At 38.7% G+C, this 23,907-nt stretch overlaps 1 protein-coding gene across 3 annotated transcripts in view; it reads right to left on the bottom strand.

Moving 5' to 3' along the window:
- Nucleotides 1–23,907, bottom strand: part of LOC132380184 (GRIP and coiled-coil domain-containing protein 2-like) — a 422,104-nt gene that overhangs the window by 364,157 nt on the left and 34,040 nt on the right. For all 3 annotated transcript variants that reach the window (XM_059948866.1, XM_059948868.1, XM_059948867.1), the window contains exon 2: nucleotides 3,974–4,051. In XM_059948866.1, the coding sequence (XP_059804849.1) occupies nucleotides 3,974–4,051 (78 nt within the window). The remainder of the gene's footprint in view (nucleotides 1–3,973; nucleotides 4,052–23,907) is intronic.

Here is a 23,907-nt window from a genome sequence, read left to right as displayed (position 1 = left end):
ATCTGAAGGATACATGTGACAAAGTACAGTCATTTTCAGCAGAACTATGTTTAATGAGAAAAGATTAAGCAGATTGGGCAGAACTGCTAGAGACAATGTGTACAAATTGATTGACTTTTAAAAATTACTTCTAGATGGAGTGTTTTGAGATACCTGAATTTACATAAAGGTCCTAAAAGAATTATGGTCTTCTAACGCAAACCAGTCCAAAGATCAAAAATATTTCATTCTGACTTTGCAATCAAGCCCCACAGAACACTACAGGCTTTCTGCCTTTGAAACAGCAAACTCAAAATACTTTTAATGAAAGTTAGCAAAAAAATCTTAGACACATTTCTTTTGATAGAACTAGTCCAGCTTTCAAAACTCTAGTATCAGAAGGCAGCATAATTGAAAAAGTACTTTTAGTCTACAATTGCCTTACAGCCAAAAAAAAACGCACATTCTTTTGCACTAGAAGAAATATCTTAATCCAATTGTACTTTCCCAGTATTTATAAAACATGTTTTAACTACATTCACAGACATGCCCATTCTTCAATGCTGTCTGGAGCACACATTAAAATAATAGAGAAGCAGGCTGGGAAGGGGTTTTGTGCCAGGTTCTCAATGCAGGAGAGCCAAAAGAAATTACACTGTATAGGGTACTAGTCTACTCCGCATAGCTAAAGCAAAAATTTGTAAATTGATTGTTTTAAAATTAAAAGAAAAAAATGACAGGATTGTATACATTTAGGTAGAAACAATTCAAGAATTCCACCTTTCAGATGCTCTAATTTTAATATTTTGTGCCTTGTCCTGAATTCAAAGATTAATAGAGTCCTTTAGATAATGAAGTCTTCTATTAGGTCACAAACTTCCTTTCATCTCCAAAAAAATCTCAACCTGGTCAATGCAACCAATACCTTCAGGTTAACTCTTCTTAGTCTCAGTTTCATCATGATGAATATGAACTGTACATACTCCATGCCTAAAATTACGTTATAAAAGGTTACCAAAATGGAACTCAGATGTATTCTTTCTAGATTTTGATATAATTGCAACGTATTATCAGTCTTTGTATATTGCAGAGCTCTTAAGTTGAAAGCTCAGTATCTGGATAGCTTTTAGAATTGTTTTAAGCTGCCCCAGTACCTTTCATAGATATTGAAACTACAGAATTTGAAATCAAAACAGACAACCCTGGAAACACTCAAAGTCAGGCCGCATAAGTTAAAGGGCCAGTACAGATCCCTTTTGACACCATTTATCAATTCATGCCGGTGGAGTACAACAAATTTTCTACACACATCAATAAATTTCCTCAAATTCTCACCATTTTTTGTGGAACTATGCCGAAGCTAGTTGGAACTGTACTCAACATTCACAAATTCTACGTTTTCTTATTTGCTCAATGTTCAACTATGCTCACTAAAAACAAAAGCAGAACCTGCTGTGAATCAGCAAGTCAACCTTGACCAGAAACATATAAACTCTGACATAGAATGCTGTCTGACTAACTGAACAGTATTGCTTTTATTATAAATTTCAGCCTCTGCTTTTATGATATTCATTAAACCTTTGTAAAATAGTTTTACAAATGCAAATTTTCACCTCTGATGGGTGCACATTTGTCTAAATGATCAGACACTACGTTTAATTATTGCTTGCATCAAATTCTGTAAAGTTGAAGATAGAGTAATTGGCCTAATAATTTTCAAGTTTCTCTTAAATTATTAAAGCAATAATGGTTTCCAGGAGTATCACTTTCTGAAAACAAGTTTGAAATGCATCATCTAAGGAATTGGTTAAACAAGATTCCACCATGAGCTCTTCTCCATGGAGGAAAGATCATTAACAAAGCAATGAAAGACAGCTGGCCTAGATGAGGCATCTCAAGTTTCTACTCCAATGCCCTGAACAAAGACAAGTTTTCACTTATCATAACTATCTTCTTTCATGCCAGTATTATTCAAAGACACATCAGTTTTTTCCCAATTCACATTGATTTCACTGTTTTTAGGGCTCTATGGTGGCAACTTCAATATAAAACTGCCTCATTGCTACCACCATTGCAAATTTTAAAGAGCAAAAAAATTGTTTCAATGTTCAACCCAAATTTTGTACCGAGGTTTGAAACAGAGTTTCTAGTAAAAGTCTTGTCAGCAAGTACATTGCACATTGACATCAGAATCGCTGATAAAATAAGTTCTGAAAGAGATGCCTAAAGAGATCGTGGAGGCATTAGTAATAATGTTTCAAGAATCACCTGATTCCGGAATGATTCCAGAACACTGGAAGATTACAAAAGTCACTCCACTCTTCAAGAATGGATAAGGGCAAAAGAAAGGAAATTATAGGTCAGTTAATCTGACCTCAGTCATTGGGAAGATACTGGAATCAATTATTCAGGATGAGGTCTCGGGGTACTTGGAGACACGAAATCTTGACTGACAAATCTGTTACAATTCTTTGAAGAAATAACAAGATAAGCACAGGAGAACCACTTAATGTTGTGTACTTGGATTTTCAGAAGGTATTTGACAAGATGCCACACATGATGCTACTCAACAAGCTACAAACCAATGGTATTAAGGAAAGATTCTATTTGGATAAAGCAGTTGCTAATTGGCAGGAGACAAAGAGTGGGAAAAAGCGAGCCTTTCCAGGATGGCTGCCGGTGACAAGTGGTATTCCACAGGGGTCTGTGATCGGACAGATTCTTTTTATGATATATGTCAATGATTTGGATGGTGGAATTAATGGTTTTGTTGTAAAGTTTGCAGATGATATAAAGATAGCTGGAGGGGTAGGTAATTTTGAGGAAGTAGAGAGGTCACAGAAAGACTAAGACAGATTAGGAGAATGGGCCAAAGGAATGATCATGTTGGGAAGTGTATGATCATGCATTTTAGTAGAAGAAATGAAAGGACTGACTATTTTCTAAATGGAGAGAAAATACTAAAAAAAAAGGTGCAAAACGATTTGGGAGTCCTTGTGCAAGATTCCCTAAAGGTTAATCTGCAGGGTGAGTCTATTGTGAGGAAATTGAATGCAATGCTGGCATTCATTCAAGAGGGTTAGAATATAAAAGCAAGGGTATAATGTTGAGACTTCATAAAGCACTGCTAGCCTCACTTGGGAGTATTGGAAGCATGTTTGAGCCCCTTATCTTCGAAAGTATGTGCTGAAACGGGAGAGGGTTCAAAGGAGGTTCGCCAAAAATGATTCCAGGACTGAATGGCTTGTCACATGAAGAGCGTTTGATGGCTTTGGGGCTGTATTCACTAGAGTTCAGAAGAATGAAGGGTGACCTCATTGAAACCTAGTGAATGGTGGAAAGCCTTGACAAAGTGGACATGGAGAGGATACCTGCTAAGGTGGGAGAGTCTAAGACCGGAGGAGAGCCTCAGAATAGAGTGACATCCTTTTAGAATGGAGCGAACTGTGGAATTAGTTGCTACAAGCAGTTGTGGAGGCAAAGTCTTAATGTATATTTAAGGCAGAAGTTGATAAGATTCTTGACTGGTCAGAGTGTGAAGAGGTACAGCAGGAGATTTGAGCTGTGAGGAAAATTGGATCAGCCATGACAAAATGGTGGAGCAATGAGCCAAATGGCCTAATTCACTCCTATATCTTACTCTAAAATCAGTTAAAGCAGAAATTAGTCTTGCTTGATTAGGCATACTCTTTGCTCAAATTGTCAGATTGTGAAACAGATTTTCATGCCAGAGCTGCAAATCATAGCCACTGGATCTGCCAAGTTAACTTCCACATTTTGCACAGATATATCTAATACTGATAGATACACATAAGAATAGTTTAAAAAAAAAGTCTGGTACCAATCTTTATTTCATTTTCAGAGTCACAGATCCAAATTATTAATGATTGATCTTTCTGTATCCAAACCTACATGCTGTGTTTTTCCAGCATATTATTTTTATTTCAGAAAATGTCAAAACAAATTTCAATAAAAACACAGAATGCAAACTTACCCTAGATCTCTGCATTGGATTTTCAAAATCTGTCCCTTCAGGTGCCAAACAGAGCCAGCCCCCATAGATAGGTTTAGCCTATATATAAAAAAAAAACACCAAAATGAAGTACAAATAAGCTTTCTCAACTCAAAATTTACAGCTTTGATGGAGGTCCACTTACTTTATCAAAATAGTGCCAAAATCAAATCTGATTAATATTAAAGATAAATTAAATAAGGAGAAAAGAGTATAAAACTACAATAAACTGGAATCTTTTCTGGTTGAGGGAGACTGAGCTCTGACCTTATCTAACAAAACAACCAACCTTTATGTTCACAGATGATCAATATCATAGATATCAAAACCACTTAATGCCATCAGAAACTTAATACATGTGGCTCAAGCATAATCATCATGCACATGTTTGAAAGCAGCCAGTTTATTTTGGCTCTTGTGCCAGAAGTCCTTACAATTTTCCACATTTCAGCTTCAATGATTCTAAAATTCCATTCCACAAGTTTGTAAGTCCATTCCAAATGAGAACTTTTGACATTAGTCATAAAATTTCTCTTGGACTAGTTTCTCCACACCAATTCTACATCAAAGTTCGCATTTTTTGTTCACTTTGACAACTCTGCATTTGTAGGTTGTTAGTTCCTAACATCCTTTTTTAAAAAGATGGAAAATGTTGAAAAACATTTTAGGTCAGCTCCTTACAAAACACTAACTTTTTGCAAGGGAGCAGCCTAGCATCTCATGCACCTGCCTGAACATTTGCTTTGCTATCTTTTTGAGAACTAGATTTATAAATCTCCTGCTATCTCTGTTGCACTTACCATCTTGCTTACAATTAGTGTCCATCCATTACAAATTTCTTGCCTGGTTTCTCATTTCTCAAGGATAATTACAAAATATCCTGGTAGTTGTTTTTGAATTGAATCAAAATTTTATAGCTTGTTTTTTATGAAATAAATTATGCATGGTTTATTATTAGCTAGAGAACATATGGTGTACACATCTTCATGGAGAAAAAAAGATACAACACTAAGAAGATTAATTTTCCAAGAAGCTTGCATTAGTGATGTGGGACAAACTCCTTCCTTTTGAATTAATTATATAATACCAAACCTTTCACAAGTATAAAAATTAACTAAGATAATGCACATCAAAAAGTTTAGTTGCTTCCAGAAATTAAAATGATTCTGCATAAAATACACTAAGGATTTACAAAACGATATTTTTGAAAATTAAAGTGTCACAGAATACCGTAAAAAGAGCTTTGGCCCACCACAATTATACCATCAAAAAGCCCCAACTATACTACTCCTATTTATCAGCACTTAAGATCATTCAAAATTCAGTTGCCCAGATATTTTTTGAATTCCAGATTTCAAATCACTGAAAAACTCTGTGTTGATTCCCTTTAATCCTCAAACCCTCATCAGATGATTGAAGTGCTCATAAGGTACTAACTACCTAAATGTCATGGAAATCTCTGCTTCCACCAGCCTCTCTGGCAAAGTATTCCAAACACCAACAACCTTCTTTATATTCCCTCTAAGCCACTTGCTCCTTACCATAAACCAGTGCCCTATGGTTATAGGCACCTCTAATATGAGGCAAGTTTCTTACTATTCACACTATTTGTCCCCTTGATTTTTTTCCCCCAGATCTCTCAGGTTTCCACCCCTCCCCCCCAACCCATAGCACTCAAACTCCACTCTAAGGTAACTTAATCCAAATCACCCAGTCTTACTTCACAACCAAAACTAGCTATTCCTGGTAACATCCTCCATACCTTCTCCAGTGCGTAAGTCACATCTTACTGAAGTGTGACAAAAAGAAATTACACACAATATACCAGCAGTAGCTTAACTATATGACTTATAAAGTAGTAAGGACTTCCCTGCTCTTATATTCTAGGCCTTAGCTGATGAAGGAAAGCATCTTGTATGCCATTACTCACTACCCTATCTAACTGTTCTGCCACTTTAAGGGATCTTCGTACACCAAAATCCCTTTACTCCTCAGGAACCTACTGTTCAATGTGTTTATGTTATCCTTATCAGACTCTCCAAAATGAATCGCCTCACATTTGTGTTCCATTTGTTTTCGCTCTGGCCAACTTGCTACCTGATCAATATCATCCTGTAGCTCAAGACTACCCTCTTCACTATCCACAATCACACCAAATTTTATCATCTTCAAACTTGCCCCAATCATACATTCCCCCTCACCTGGTCTCACCCATCTCCTGCCAGCTTATACTCCTCCCCTTCCCTCACTTTCTTATCCTGTTTCTCCCCCCTCCTTACCAGACCTGTTAAAAAGAACCAACTCCAAATATCAACCATTTATGCTGCCTGATTGAGTTCTGCCAGCATTTCACGTGTGTTGCTCAAGATTTGCAACATCTGCAGAATCTTGTGTCTGTAATAGCGGACAAGTCTTCAGAGGCTGATGGGACCTCTCCCAAGTTCTTAAGAGTGGCAAGAGGGGAGATTGCTGGGGCCTTGACAAAGATCTTGTCCCTCTTTAGCCACAGGCAAGGTCCCAGAGGAATGAAGAATGGCCAACACTGTTCCTCCGTTTAAAGGTAATAGGGTCAAAAAAGAAAATTATAAGCCTGTAAGCTTTCGATAAGTGGTCAGGAAATTATGGAGACTATTCTCAAGGATCGGAATTACTTGCATTTAGAAAAGCAGACTTATTAGGAATAACCAGCTTGGCTTTGTGCAGAAGGGATCATGTCATAAATTTGAATTTTTTTTGAGGGAGCAAATATGACTTGAAAGAAGGGCAATGGAAATAAAAGGTTTTAACAAGGTGCCTCATGGTTAACTGATTCATAAGACATAGGCACAGGGGACTGTGGAGACTTGGTAGATTGGATTCAAAATTAGCTTGGCCATAGAAGACTGAGGATGGGGAGGGGGGAGGTGGAAGGATACTATTCTGGCTTGAGTCTATTACTACACTCATTTTATATACAAATTGTTTGGACAAAAGTGTAGGAGAGCTGATCAGCAAATGTGCAAATGATACAAAAATTGACAGTTGAGGCAAATGAGGAAGGCTATCAAAGGATTCAACAAAATATAGACCAGTTGGAAATAAGAACAGGGAAATAGCAAATGGAGTTTAATGTGGACAAGTTTTACACTCTTGGAGGTCAAATGTAAAAAGGAAAGTACACAGAAGTTTGTCAGGACTCTTACAATTATTGTGTATAGAGTAATCTTGAGGCACAAATACAAAACATCCCGGAAGATGATAAAGAAAGTGTATGGCATAAGTGGCTTCATCAGTCGGAGTGCTGAGTATAGGTCCAGAAATTATGTCGCAACTGTACAAAATTTTGATTGGGCCACATTTGGAATACATATTGTATATGGTTGCCACATTAGAAATGTGGAAGTTTAGGGAAGTGCAAAAGAGGCTCATCGGGATGTTGCATGGATTAGAGAGTTATTAATTATAAGGAAGGGTTGTGCAAACTTGGATTATTTTCTCTGGAATAGAGGCTGTGGGGCAGATTTCCCCACACCATCCACCCCACATGAAAATGTCAAACACTAGCGTGCATTACTCTAATGAGAAAGCAGAAAGTTGAAAAGAGAATTGTACATTCAGACCCCGCAAAAACACTACCCTGCATAGCAATGATTTGTTACAAATCAGTTATTCAATTCTTTATTGAAATTTTAAATGGCAAAAATTCTTTCTAAATGACACTTAAAACTTTTCAAGAGTGGCTGTCATTACAGTTAACATTCAATCAGCCAATGAAAGCACTTTACATACGCTGTGAGCCACTCATAGACAATCACATACCAGTTCACGCTCTGCCTTCCCTGCTTATGTATATTTACTTGCTTCCTCGCCAATTTATTTGCTTTTTTTCCTCCCACCCATAATGTCTTGAATACAGCCTGCAACTTCCAGTGAGGATAGTACATCTAAGGATGTCTAGGAAATTATTAGCATGGATGTGAAACTCCATGGATATCAGGTGGAACCAGTCATCCAAAACATCAGTGAACTGGGCAGTGAAGCGACATTAGAGGATGTTAATGATGGCGATGTTGAAGTGTTACTGCATTCTCATGGTGAGAGCCTTAATTATGAAGAGCTTCGGGAATTAGCAGAGCAACATATCCTGGGTGAATCAGAGGACAAGGATGGAGAAGAGGAAACAGCAGCAAGAAACCTCACCAAAAAATTCCTCAGCACTAGCATCACCACAATCATACAAATCATGAACCAGTTAATTAATAACCTTGACCAAGAGCAAAGCAATAAAGCAAAGAGAGGCGCTCTTGACTGATTTCTTGCTACCAAGAACTGCTTCATGAGAGGAAACTGAAGAAAAGGCAGTCAAATCTCGACACCTACTTGAAGAAGCAGCCAAATTTAGAGAAGGACCCACTGCCTGGTCCCTCCAATACTTTCCCAACCACTGTGGTTAGGTAACTAGCCTATAATTTCCTTTATTTTGCCTTCCTCCCTTCTTAAAGAGTGGAGTGACGTTTGCAATCTTCCAGTCCCCGGGATCAAGCCATAATCAAGAGATCCTTGAAAGATCATGACCAATGCATCCGTTATCTCTTCAGCAACCCCTCTCAAGACTCTGGTATATAGTACACCTGGCCCAGGTGACTTACCCACCTTAAGACCTTTGAGTTTGCCTAGCACTTTTTCCTTTGTAATACCAATGGCACTCACTCCTGTTCCCTGACACTCATGGACTTCTGACACACTGCTATAGTGAAGACAGATGCTAAGTACCCACTAGGCTCATCTGCCATTTCTTTGTCCCCCATTAGTACCTCACCAGTACCATTTTCCAGTGGTCCAATATCAACTTTCACCTCCCTTTTATTCTTTATATAACTGAAAAAAAAACTTTTGGTATCCTGCTTTATATTATTAGCTAGTCTGCCCTAATTTCATTTTTTTCCTTCTTACAGCTTTTTTTAGTTGCCTTTTGTTGGATTTTAAAAGCTTCCCAATCATCTAACTTCCCACTCACTTTGCTATCTTTTATGTCCTTTCCTTGCTTTTATGCAGTCCCTAACTTCCTTTATCAGCTATGGTTGCCTACCCCTGCCATTTGAGAATTTCTTCCTCTGTGGGTCATACCTATACTGCACCTTGTAAATTATTCCCAGAAACTTCAGCCATCTTGAATCTGCTGTCATCCCCCCACCCCCCCGCAAGTAACCTCCTTCAATTCTCCAGCGCAAGCTCCTATCTCATGCTTCCGTAATTCCCTTATTCATTGCAATACAGATACATGTGACTTGTGCTTCTCCCTCTCAAATTACAGTACATTATGATCACTGCCTCCTCAGGGTTCCTTTACATTAATCTCCCCAATAAGATCTGGGTTATTACACAACATCCAATCTAAGACAGCCTTCCCCAAATAGGCTCAAGCACAAGCTGCTCTAAAAAGCCAACTCCTAGGTATTCAACAAATTCCCTCTCTTGCATGGGACACCAAACTGATTTTCCCCTTGCATACTAAAGTCCCCCATTACAATTGTGTCATTACCCTTATTACTTGCCTTTTCCAGGTCCCTTTGTAATCTCTACCCCTCATCTTTGCTACTACTTGGAGGCCTAGATATAATTCACACAACGTTTTCTTTTACCCTTGCAATTTCTTAACTCCACTCACAAAGATTCAATATTCTTTGACTCTATGTGAGCTCTTTCTAAAGATGTAATTGCATCTCTTACCTACAGGGCCACACCACCGCCTATGACTTTCTGCCTGTCCTTTTGATACAAGGTATATCCTTTGATGTTAAGTTCCCAACTATGGCCGCCTTCTGGCCACGACTCAGTGATGTCCACAATGTCATACCAACCAATCTTTAATTGTGCCACAAGTTCATCCACATTATTCCAAATGCTACACGTATTTAAATACAGCAACTTCAATCGTGCATTCTTTGCCCTTTTGAATTTTGCCTCTGTGGTACAATTTAACTCTTTGCTCTGTCTGTATTTGTATCTAATTATTTTGGCTTGTCCTTCCTTACATTCATGTTACACCCATTATCTACTTGTAAACTTGTTGGCTCATCCTCAGCTCTATCATCTCCTGGTTCCCACCCCCCTGCATATTAGTTTAAACCATTCCGCACAGTTCTAGTAAATCTGCCTGCAAAAATATTGGTCCCTTCAGATTCAAATGCAACCCATCCATTTTATACAGGTCCGACCTGTCCCAGAAGAGGCTCCAATTATCCAGAAGTCTGAATCCCTATCCCCTGCTCCAAATCTTCAGCTACGCTTTTACATGCCACCTCATTCTATTTCTTATTGACACTGTCATGTGGTCAAGGCAGCAATCCCAAGACTACTATCATTGAGGTCCTGCTTCTCAGCTTCCTTCCTAACTCCCTATATTCTTTTTTTCAGGACCTCCTCCCTTTTTCCCCTTACTTTCCCCTTACTTAAGAACAGGCACAAAATGGAGGAATATAGTTTGTGCAGACATTGTAGGCCAAGAGTATGTTCCTGTGCTGTACTGTGCTACATTCTATGTTCTAGTAATGCATTACCCAGATAAAATGTCAGCAATGAGTCCCTGGTTTACTTTGACTATCTCAGGAACAACAGCACAGTAAAATTAAACAACAACAAAATAGTCTGTTCTTCAACATGCTATCTCCAACTATTGCCATACGAATACTTGAAGATCAGGATTTCAAACCCAAAAAAGTAAGTGCCTAAAACTACTGGAAAAATACCACTAACACTATTCACCATGGCTATCACTTTTAATAGGTCTATCATGTTTAGCTAGATGACATGGCTGCATTTGATAGATCATGGCTAAGCAGCAGTATAGAAAAAAATTTAAAATTTGCCTTCTACAGTTTATTCTCTCTTTCTAGTTGAAGTGTCAGTATCAGAACTCCGCTAAGTTTATATATAGATATACACAAAAGTGTATATCTATATTCGGAGACTTTGCCGAACAGTCACATGCACTCCGTGGCCATTAGACACTACACCATGCTTCGAGCAATCAGTTTTAAATAATGCCAGTGTGAGAGTGCGTGTTCATTAATGATTTTCATCACTGATAGCTGGCGGGAAATAAGCAGTAAAACAATTTAGAACAGTTTCGCTCACTGCGGTTTCACGCATTCAGTCTTAGAGATGCCTAAAACGACCAGGAGTGCAAAATAAATGAATGACAAGTTATGCATTACGAAGGGTACTGACAGCCGTCTTGAATGTTACAATGAAGATTTGGAGGATGCAATCATCTAAAGCATTATATGAAGGCATTCCAGTATCTGCACTGATTTTGTTCATTTACAGTCAATCAAAAGAACATGGCAGTCGAATTCCTTTGTCGATAACTATTTGGAACTAATAAAGTTTTATAGTACTGTAGAGGTATTGGTACAATGAAAATTCACAAGATTATTTTTAATAATAACTGACCACAAAAGAGAAATTGAAGCCAAACATAGGTTTACCCAAAGGTTTTTTTTTCGGGAGGGCGGGAGATCAAGGGGTGTCATAAATGGAAGAGGTAATGAGGTGGAGAGCTCTTGGCTTTGGCAGTTAAAGATACAGCCAACAATGGTCAAGTAATAATTTTGAAATGGAATGTTGTAACAATTTACAACACAAGAGGCCCGTGGAAGTTTGCAGAGATGAGGAGAAAAATCAAAAGACTTTGAAAACAAAATTCAGAATTTAAAAATAAAAAAGGATTTTACTAAGGAGATTCAGGCAACTATAGATTCTGGAAACTGGAGCAAAAGATACTGCTGGAAAAACTCAGTATCAAGCAACATCTGTACAGGCAAAAGGATGGGCAACGTCAAAAGAGGGGATGGGTAGATGACTCAGAATGCTGCTAGACATATATAGAAACATGCCATATTCTCAAGCTGATATTCCAAGTAACAGCAGGTAGATGAAAAAGTGAAATGGTTGGGGGCGGGAGGGCAATGATATAATCTTAAGATCTACAAGAAGCAACAAGCATGGGAGCAGGAAGAAAAGTTTCTGCAGACACATCTCTGGATATCGCCAGAAAGTACACTCCTATCCAATTTGAAATTGGTGGAGGCGCTCTCAAATGCCAGGGTGTCTTAATCTAACTTACCTAAAAGAAAAATCAGCCTGTCAGCATAAAAAACCAGAAACAGGAAGAATGTTTAATGTAAAAAAAAGTCTTCTGTTTAGCCAAATGTGGCTTAGAGCCTGAAGGCTTCCTTTTAAGGTATTGCAGAGAAAGAAAAAGCAGCAGGAAACTCAACGTGGATGAGGCACTCAAGGCATTTTCCCAAGAGTTCAAGTTAATATTACATAAAACCTGGCAACATAGTAAATTCTTTTCAAATACAGAAGGTCCCTTTGACCTTTTCCCAGCAATCTGACAACCAATCAGCTTCCCTTCCTAGACCCCCACACTGACAGATATTGTTGACAGTTCCTTGTTCTTTCTTACTGTTCCCTTTACATCAGATCCACAATCCTAAAAAAAATTCAGACCTAAACCGCACCCCCCCAAACTATTGTCACCTACTCTCCTAAACTTTTCCCCTTTGTTACGGCACTTTCATGTTTAAACTCAGATAGGTAGCTTTTTTAAAAAAGGAAATAGCTATAATTGAGCGTCACAAATAATATCCTAAGCACATGTGACTATGATAACCTGTTATCCTTCCCAATCTAGCTATAACCTTAGATATGATAGAGTACACAATGCTTGTCCAATGCCCCCAAACCGCTGTCACTGCCCCTTCCCAAAAGTTGTTCCAATTTTAAACATTCAAAGAATGGTCCATATTTTTTTAATTCACATTTATACACATTTACACTAGATATCATCCATATCATCCATGTTCTTTTCCTATTCCTCAATTGTTGCCAACTAGGAATTTCAAACAAAACCTCACAGATTCCATTTGCAAGCAGACAATTTCAAGTGTCCAAAGCTTGAATTAGTCAGCTTACAAAAATAGAGGCTTATCATTAAATCATAGAAACACAGCACAGATGTAGGTCCTTACATGCCGATGGCAATGGCTATGCCTACGTATGCTAATATAACTTACCCGAATCAGGCCAATATCCTAAACCCTTCCAAGCCATACCTATCCAAATGTTTGTTAAAAATCATACTTGTAATTAGGTCTAACATCCTCCCTGGCAACTCGTTCCAACTATTCACTGTCCTCTACAAAAAATAATTACCCCTCAGATCAGCTTTAAATTTATCCCATCCCACCTTAAACCAGTGCCCTCCAGTCTAGACTAAACTGGCCTAGAAAGAAGATTCTGATTATGTATGACCTCAGCCTCACACATTCCAGTGAGGATAAATCCTTACAAGTATAGCTCTTGTTCCAGCTAATATGCTGCTAATCTACCACATTATGTGGAATCTACCATTGTTGGTAGAATCTCAGGTAGACAGCGTACAGGATTGAGATATGCCAACTGGTGGAATGGGGCCACAGCAACAACCTGGCACTCAACGTCAGTAAGACAAAAGAGCTGATTGTGGACTTCAGAAAGGATAAGACGCAGGAACACATACCAATCCTCAGAGGAATCAGAAGTGGAGAGAGTGAGCAGCTTTAAGTTCCCCAGTGTCATCTCTAAGGATCTAACCTGGTCCCAACATATTGATGTAGTCATAAAGAAGGCAAGACAGCGGCTACACTTTATTAGGAGTTTGAAGCAATTTGGCATGTCAACAAATACACTCAGAAACTTCTATAGTTGTACCATGGAGAGCATTCTGACAGGCTGCATCACTGTCTGGTATGGAAGGGCTACTGCACAGGACCGAAAGCTGAAGAAGGTTATAAATCCAGTCAGCTCCATCTTGGACATGAGCCTACAAAGTACCTAGGACATCTTTAGGGAGCGGTGACTCTGAAAGGCAGCATCCATTATTAAAGACCTCCAGCACCCAGGGCATGCCCTTTTCTCACTGTTACCATCAGGTAGGAGATACAGAAGCCTGAGGCACACACTCAGCGATTTAGTAACAGCTTCTTCACCACTGCCATCCGATTCCTAAATGGACATTGAAGCTTTGGACTCTACCTCACTCTTTTTTTTTAAATACACAGTATTTGTTTTTGCACGTTTTAATAATTTATTCAATATAAGTAATTGATTTACTTGTTTATTTATTATGTTTTATTTTATTTATTTTTTTCTCTCTCTCTGCTAGATTATGTATTGCATTGAACTGCATTTAACAAATTTCACGTCACATGCCAGTGACAATAAACCTGATTCTGATCGCAACACCAAAACTAAACCTAACATTCCAAATGCAGTCTAACCAATGTTTTTATAAAACTGCAACATGACACCCCAACTCTTATACTTAATATCTGCCTATGAAAGCATGCTTCTTTTTAAACCACCTCATCCATTTATATTACTATCAAGGAGCTGAAGACTTTTACACACAATTCCCTCATTTATCAATGCTCCTAAAGCTCCTCTATCATATATATCAACTTGTCCTACCAGAAGTCAACTTCTAGATGCAATTCCTTACACTCCAGGTTGAACTTCATCTACTAACTTTCCAGCTGATGTCTATCTATATCCTTAGAGGTCCTTTTTTGCTATCTAGTATCCACTGACTTTGCAAACTTACTGATAAACTGCCTCAGCACAATAGGTCAGTGGCAGACGCAATCTCAATGCCTCTTCGGACAGCCTTAGACCACCTGGATAATACAAACACCTGTCAGGAAGCTGTTCAACTATAACTCAGCATTTAACAACATTATTCCCACAATCCTGAATGAGGAGTTACAGAACCTAAGCATCTATACCTCCTTCTGCAAATTGGATCCTTGACTTCCTAACCGGAAGACCACAATTTGTGTGGTAAACACAAAGTACACTGCAGATGATGTGGTCAAATCAACACGTACAAACAAGCTGGATGAACTCAGCAGGTCGAGCAGCATCCGTTGAAATGAACAGTTCAACGTTTCGGGCTGAGACTCTTCGTCAGGACATATTTGTGTGGATTTGGTGATAATATCTCCTCCTCGCTGACGATCAACATCGATGCACCTCTGGGGTGTGTGCTTAGTCCACTGCCTTACTCACTCCATACCCATGACTGTGTGGCTAAGCATAGCTCAAATACTCTCTATAAATTTGCTGATGATACAACCATCGTTGGTAGAATCTCAGATTGAGACAAGAGGGCTCCAGGAGCGTGCCAACAAGTGGAGTAGTGTCACAGTAACAAACTTGCACTCAACATCAGTAAAGAGCTGATTGTGGACTTCAGGAAGGGCAAGACAAAGGAACATATACCAATCCTCAGAGGGATCAGAAGTGGGGAGAGTGAGCAGTTTCAAGTTCCTGGGTGTCAAGATCTTTGAGGACCTAACCTGGTCCCAACATATCAATACAAAGGCAAGACAGCAACTATACTTCATTAGGAGTTTGAAGAGATTTGGTATGTCAACAAATACACTCAAAAACTTCTAATGATGTACCAAGGACAGCATTCTGACAGGCTGCATCACAGTGGAATGGGGAGGCTACTGCACAGGGTTGTAAATTTAGTCAGTTCCATCTTGGGTACTAGCCTATAAAGTACCCAGAACATCTTCAAGGAGTGGTGTCTCAGAAAGACATGATCCATTATTAAGGACAGGGCATGCCCTTTTCTCACTGGGCATCAGGTGGAAGGTATAGAAGCCTGAAGACACACACTCACCGATTCAGGAACAGCTTCTTCCACCCAATTCCTAAATAAGACATTAAACCCGTGAACACTACCTCACTTTAAATATATATTATTTCTGTTTCTGAACAATTTTTAATCTATTCAATATACGTATACTGTAATTGATTTACTTTTTTTTTCTTCATCTATATTATGGATTGCATTGAACTGCTGCTAAGTTAACAGATTTTACGGCACATGCCAGTGATAATAAACCTGATTCTGATTCATTCTTATTAAAGCCATATAACAAAGGGTCCCAGCACTGATTCCCATGGTACACCACTTTGCTATATACCACTGCCTCCAAACTTATCCAACCAATTTTAGATCAAGCAAGTCAAAATGCCTGTGATCCCTTGGACCTTAATCTTTGGACCATCCTACCATCCAGGACTTGTCAAAAGCCTTTCTAATGTTCATATAAACCAAGTCTACACCTCTCCCCTCAATATTCCTCATCACCTCAAAAAAAGATCAGATTTGTGAGACATACTTTTCCCTACATAAAACCATGCTATCTTGTTGTGACAAGTGCCTGATCTCCCAACTGAAGTCAAATTCTGTCCTTTCAGTCTTCTCAAACAACTCCCATACTACTGATCCATGGTTCACTAGCCTGTAGTTGTACCGAAGCTTTTTCAAAACTCGGTCATCTTGAATGTGTCATTTCTCTTGATGCAGAGAAAGCATTTGACCGTGTGGAATGGAATTACCTTTTTGCAGCTTTAGAAAAATTTGATTTTGGACAAAGTTTTATGTCATGGATTAAATTGTTATACTCATGTCCCACAGTTTCAGTTTTGACTAACACTCGGCAATCCCAGTCCTTTAGCCTTAAATGTGGCACCTGACAAGGATGTCCTTTAAGTCCCCTACTTTTTGATTTGGCTATAGAGCCATTGGTGATTGCATTTCAAAGTTGTCCTGTATTGTCAGGGATTTGGATGAGAGGAATTGAGCAAAAAGTTTCTCTTTATGGGGATGATCTTTTACTTTTTGTATCAAATCAGTCTACTTCCCTACCCCAAATGTTTTACTTCTTAATCAACTCAGCCAGCTTTCCGGTTATGAACTTAATTTACATAAGAGTGAACTTTTCCCTATTAATAGAGAAGCACAAACATTAGTACTTCATGACCTCCCTTTCAAAGTAGTTAATAATCAATTTACTTACCTTGGTATTACAGTAACAAGGAATTTCAAAAATCTTTTCTGAGAAAATTTTGCTAATCTTTTAAATTCTACAAAACAGAGATTTACACAATGGTCACCCTTATCTACACCTTTGGTAGGTCGAATTAATGTTATTAAAATGTATATCCTTCCTAACTTTTTATATTTTAGTCTTTACCAATTTTTATCTCTAAAGCTTTTTTTGACTCGTTAGACTCTATCATTTTGTCCTATTTATGGAAGGGCAAACGTTCTAGACTTAATAAAGCTTCAAAAATCTAAAAAAGGCGGTATATCTTTGCCCAACTTCCGTTCATACTATTGGGCAGCTAATATTCATTGTCTTACCTTTTGGTCCTTCTATCATAATCAGTCTGATTGTCCAAAATGGGTGGCAATGGAGTTGAACTCCACTAAGGATCTTTCTATTTCTGCACTTCTTCGATCTGCACTTCCTTGTCCTTTGCCTAGACTAATTGTTAATCCTCTTATTCTCAGAGTACAGTTGGCCCTCCTTATCCGCGGGGAATTGGTTCCAAGCCCCCCCCCTCGGATACCAAAAAATGCAGATGCTCAAGTCCCTTATTTAACCTGGCTCAGTATGGTGGTCTTTAGAACCCAGTGGAGTCCCAAACCTTATTTAACATGTCTCAGTGCAGTGGATATTATAACCTGGCGGTGCAGCTCTGAATCTGCGGTGTTTCTGTTCACGAAAATAATCATGATGATGATTGAAAATAAGGTGGAAGTAATAAAGCGATTGGAAAGAGGTGAAACGCTATCAGTCATTGGAAAAGCATTAGGCTACAGTCGGTCAACAATCGGAACAATTTTAATGGAGCATGTGAAAGCTACAATTATTACTAAGCAATGCAGTGGTTTAATTATTGAAATATGTATGATTCTTAAGTGTTTTATATGCATAGAAAGGTAAAATATATACTATATGCTAAGAAAAACGTTCAACTAACTGACACTAAATAATACCAGATGTACCTGTTCCAACTTCAAATCTGACTTAAAGATGGACTCCAGAATGGAACTCATTCATAACCCGGGGACTGCCTATACTTTTAAGTCATTTCTAGAGTACTTACAATACTATGCAAATGCTATGTAAATAGTTGTTATACTGTATTGTTTAGGGAATAATTACAAGAAAAAATAGTCTGTACATGCTCAAACAACTAGTGGTTTCCCTGATCTTCCGGGTTTTCCCGATCCGTGGTTGGTTGAATCCGCACATGCAGAATCCGCGGATAAGGAGGGCTGACTGTATGTCTAATATGGGCTCAGTTTAGAAAAGATAATGACTTTCATGGTTTCTCTCTCTCCAGTCCTATTCTGCATAATCATCTTTTTCAACCTTCTCCGCACAACTCAACATTTCATGATTGGCATAGAACGGGCATAGGCACTTTTGAAGATCTTTTTATAGGTAATCGTTTTGCAACTTTTCAACAATTGTCTGTAAAGTTTAATCTACCTAATATTCATTTCTTTAGATACCTTCATATTTGACATTTTATCAACCCTTTATTGCCTAATTTTCCCGAGATGCCCAAAAAAAATACTGTGGACCTGTTTCTTTGTAGTAATCCATTGGGTAAAGGCTTAATATATTTTATTCATTATAAGTTAATGACCTTGAGGCATGTTCCCTTTGATAAAATTAGAATTGCATGGGTACATGACTTAAATATGCGGTTTGGGATTCAATTCTTCAGTCAGTTAACTCAACCTCCTTATGTGCTCGCCACTGTCTTTTACAGTTCAAGGTTGTACATGGGCTCACATGCTTAAATCTAAATTGTCGCAGTTTTATCCAGACATTAGTCCTGTTTGGAACAAGTGTAAAGAGGGCGAAGCTTCTCTTATTCATATGTACTGGGCTTGTCCTAGTCTAGAGAAATTCTGGAGAGAAGTCTTTTCAGCTCTCTCATACTCTTAAATGCTACTTAGAACCTAATCCTCTGATTGTCCTTTTTGGTACCTTGGGTAAGGCAGATACCCATCTGAGTCCAACTAAATGTCGAACACTATCTTTTGCTTCTCTTTTGGCTAAACGCTTAGTCCACCTCAGGTGGAGAGATGTTGCCCTACCCACCCATGCTCAATAGCTTAATGATATCATGTCCTGTTTAGACCTTGAAAAAAAATTCATTATTCACTCATCAATTCAGACAAAGTTTCAAAAGGTGTGGGGACCTTTTCTCGAATACTTTCATAACTCCCTTGTAGATTAAGTCTTTTTTTCCAATCCCTTACTTTCAGCTTTTTTTTAAAAGTTTTATTGTTTCTTTGATGAGAATTATATTATAGTTTTGGTAGTAGGCATTAAAAATATTTTTTTCTTATATATTACAGCTCTGGGGATTGAATGTTCCAATTATTTTTTTTAATTTTTTTTTTACATATTGTAATAGTTGGCCTGAGGTTTGTTGTGGAAGGATGGGGCCGTTACTATCTCTATGTGATCTTACTTTGGGTGTTGTTTCCTTATTGTTATGAACTTTCTATTTGATACATGTATTTTGCACTGTATTAATTTTCATTTTATAGTTGGTTTTTTGTCTGTAGCTGTTCTGGGGAAATGCATAAAAAAATTAATTTAAAAAAAAAACGCTGTCATGACGTGCCAGAACAGATGGTAGCGGCAGTGCAGCATTTCATAATTTTCTTGAATGCAACCTCCACCACAACAATGGCTGACGGCTTCAAGGAGACTGTCCCTGAGCAGAATGTTACTGCAGCTTTGCAGTATGAGAGAATTTTAACCCCCCACACAATCTAACAATTTCAGAACAGACAGAAGAGTTAGAAATGTACTCACCAAATACTTTGACTCATAACTTACTGAATAAATAAGTATACTCACTTTGCCATTTTCTGTCCTTGCTTGTAAGAAAATGGTTTACCTACTTACGCAAGTACTTCTCTGACAATAGATGTGTTACAGCCTAATGTAATATTGTATGGAAATACAAGATAACACTGATGCAGACTGTTTTAAACATTTAAAAAGGTGCTTTATTAATGTATTGCTTGTGCAAACATTCAATAGATGCAATTGTCACTACTTCCAAAATGTCATTTTTAAGTAGTAGCTTATGTTTGGCATAGACGTGAAAATGTTAAGGCCAAAAAAGGAAAATATTAAGTTTCACTTTTACTCAGGTAAAAATAAAATCACTTTTGCCCAGTAACTCATTTTATTGCACATGTTAAATACAGAAAGACATGACAAAAGTAAAGGCAAACAAATGAGGTAACAGCAAATTTCACTTTTGCCTATTAACAGGCCTTACTGCATTTAGTTGTAGCTGTTGTCCCTTTTATCGGTGAAGAGACTATGCCTGTAGGAAACGTTTCCAATTCTGTCCGTGAATTCCATACACTCCAGTATTTGGTTTTTTTTTGTTTTAAGTCCTCCTGCGCGAGAGTCAACAGCTGTCCATCGTTTGGCAATTTCCTTTTAAGTTCTTCCAGTCTGTAACTGGACAAATGCGCTCCACGTCTTTCACAGCGAGATTCGACACCAAACATCTCGCTTGTTTTCTGTAGATGGTGTGGATGCCTATCTTTTTTACTCAAAACCTGCATTTTCAAAATTATCCGGTCTAGTGTGGACGTAGCCTTAGCCCTACTACACATTTCAAACTCCAATATCTGGTGTCTCCAGTACTTACCTGATACAAAATATCTGTAAAAGTCCCAGTTACTTTCTCCCTTACTTCTATTAACATTCGAGTATAAATGGCCAAAGACTGTACTGGTACACTGAAGTACAAGGTGAATTTCATCATTCACATCACCCTGCATTGAGAGTGTTCCCAAGGGAAGTCTATACTTTCCCCCAGAGTCTTAGCAGATGGTAGAGTTGTGTAGTGAGATCAGATTGCAAGAGGACCGTTACTTTGTAGGTGTTAAATGTAAGTACAAGCAATGCAAGTACATATACCTGTGTGAATGAATCATGAACCAACTTGATCATGGCAGCTCGCAGAGATGCAGCAGCTTCTACGGTTCCCAATAATGATAGTGTTTCAAAGGAGCTTGTCAGGGATTTCAGTTGACCAAAATTCCATGAATACAGCCCCACTGAACTCTTAGACAAAATTACTTTTAATCCACTGGCAGCAGAGTTACTAGTGGTGCTCAATAAACTAGCGATTCTACGGATGCCAGGACCAACAACAGCGACCTAAGGGAGCAGCAGACACAGGCAACGTGAGAAAAAGCAGAAATGCAGCAAGAGAGCCGAGGCACTAAGCAAGCTGGTGGTACCATCATTTTTGCTGGCCAACCAACATCTGCTCACTAAAAAAATACAATGGACTCATGGAGACTGAGAATGAACATAGTGAGATGACATCCTGTTGCATTGTTTTCCACCGAAACATAGCTAAACAACCAAATGCCTGACTTGGAGCACAAACTTATTTGTTGTTAGCAGTCACTGTTTTGGAGCAATTGAGCAAGTTACCATTAAATGTCAGTAACATTACCTGCTCAGGGAGTGTACTATTGTGTTTATCACCACCGTCTACATCCCAAGCATGAATGGGAATGTCACACCGGGAGAGCTTTACAGTATCATAAACTCTCTATAAAACAAGCATCCGGATGGTCTCTTTATAATTGCAGGATACTTCAATCTTGTAAACCTGCAGGACATTTTATCCAAATTCCATCAACATGTCACCATGGCCACTAGGGGATCATGGACCATGTTTATATAAACAGATGCAGTACTTACAAAGCCATCCCATTTCCTCATCTTGGCTTCTGACGACATCTCCATAACATTAATACCAGCATAATCACCACTGTCGAAAATGAAGAAACATGTCAAGAGGACTATCATTGTATGGCCTAATGAGGCAAATTCTATGCTTCAGGACTGTTTTGAATGAACTGATGAACAGATGCTCAAAGTTGCCACCACAAATGGAGAAGACACAGATTGAGAAATATGCCTTATCTGTCACCAGCTACATCTACAAGTGTGTAGGTGACGTTTGTACCTCAAAAACAGTTATCTTACAGCCCAACCAAAAGCCCTTGCTGGATGCAGAAGTGCACTACCTACTAAATTCCCAAGATGCTGCCTTCAAGCCTGGTGACAGAACAAACCTCATAGCAACCAGGAAAAGCCTCATCTTGGGCATCACTAGGGCGAAGGCCATCTAAGCACAAAAAAAACTCAGGAACAGCTGTTCATCACTAATAGCCTACAGAAGGGAGGTCACAAATCTGTTGGTGTTTTCCATTGTATTCAGTGCTCCTGATGTGACCTCCTCCACAACGAGGAGACCCAATGTAGATTGGGAGAAAACTCTGTCGAGCACCTTTGCTACATCCACTGAAAGCACGATTTCCCAGTGGCCAACCATTTTAATCCTAATCCCCATTCCAATATGCCAGTCCATGAACTCCTCTACTGCCACAAAGGTCACTGTCAGGTTGGAGGAGCAACACCTCATAATCCATCAAGATAGCACCTCATATTCCAATCTGATGGCTTGCACATTGATATCTCTAACTTAACAGTATTATTATCCCTCCCTTTTCCCTCTTCCTCCATTCCCCACTCTGACTCCCCTCTTACCTCTTCTTCCCACTTATCCATCATCTCCTCCTGGTGCCCCTCTTCCTCCCCCTTTCTCCCATGGTCCACTCTTCTATCAGATTCCTTCCTCAACCATTTACCTTTTCCACCTATCACACCCAGCTTCTTACTTCATCCCCTCCCCCACCCAACTGGCTTCACCTACCACCTTGTACTTCTTCCCCTCCCTGCACCTTCTTATTCTGGCTTCCTCTCCTTTCTTTTCTGGTCTTGATGAAGGGTCTCAGCTCACATCATTTCTATAGAGGCTGCCTGATCTGCCGAGTTCCTCCCGCATTTTGTACATGTTGTTCTAAATTTCCAGCCCCTGCAGATATCTTCTGTTTATTATCTCTTCCATCCCTTATAAACCTCTTCCATTAGAGCTGTTCCAATGCTGTAATCTTGCTCAGTATCAATTATTCTCATGCTACTGTTAAGCCTTCAGCTACTCAAGTCCAACCACATATAGTCCATCATATCCTTAAAGACTCTGAAGCCAACTGATACATTTCTGTTTGAAATTCTGTATGAACCAGCACAACTCAGACCTCCCCCAAAAGGTACTTTGGAGTACTTTGCCAAGTTACAAGGTGCAAAATATGGTAAATGCAAGTCAAGTAGTCAAGTATTAATTTGCTTAAAATTAACCATAATGATGAATTGCAAAGTCAATTGGCCATCAAAGATTTCAACATTGATTTCCAATTCAGATCAATAAACCAAAGAATAAGTATCAGCATCTTCATCTGTCATAGAATTTCAAATGGAGTGCAGAACAGATTCATCAAGCTATTTCTGGAATGGAGGGTTGTAATTGTAAGAGGAATTTGGAAAGGCTGAGTTTATTCTCACTGGAATGTAGGAGGTGGGTCGGGGGGGGGGGGGGGGGAAGAGAGTGGGACAGATGGCATTGATAGTCAGAATCCCTCTTTCCAGGGCAAGAGATTCTAGAACAAAGCAGCACTGATTTAACGTAACAAGGGAGAAATTTAAAGCAAGATCTCAGAGGCAATTTCCTTCACACAGACATTAATGAACAGCTGAAATGATCTGCCAAAGATGTTACAACTAGGTACAATTACAACATGTAAAGGCTTTTGAACAGATACCCAGATAGGAAAGGTGCAGAGAGTTACAGCCCTAATATAGGCAAATCATTAGCATAGATGGGCACAGTTGGCATGGAAAGGGCTATTTGATTCCATGATTCAATATCAAAAGTTCTTTCAAAAGTTTATCATGGTTTATTAAAACATTCATACATATAAACAAACATAGATATATTGGCAAAATGTTGCACTCATTTACTCTGCATTTCCCAAATTGATCTATACTAAAAAAAACTCAAAAAATCAGAGCAAATTAGGTCAATAGGCCATCAGGTCTGCACCATTCCATCAA

Source organism: Hypanus sabinus, chromosome 23 (genome assembly GCF_030144855.1).
Source record: "Hypanus sabinus isolate sHypSab1 chromosome 23, sHypSab1.hap1, whole genome shotgun sequence".
NCBI lineage: Eukaryota > Metazoa > Chordata > Chondrichthyes > Myliobatiformes > Dasyatidae > Hypanus > Hypanus sabinus.
Note: the sequence above shows the minus strand (reverse complement) of the source record. Positions and strands in the feature narration are given on the sequence as shown.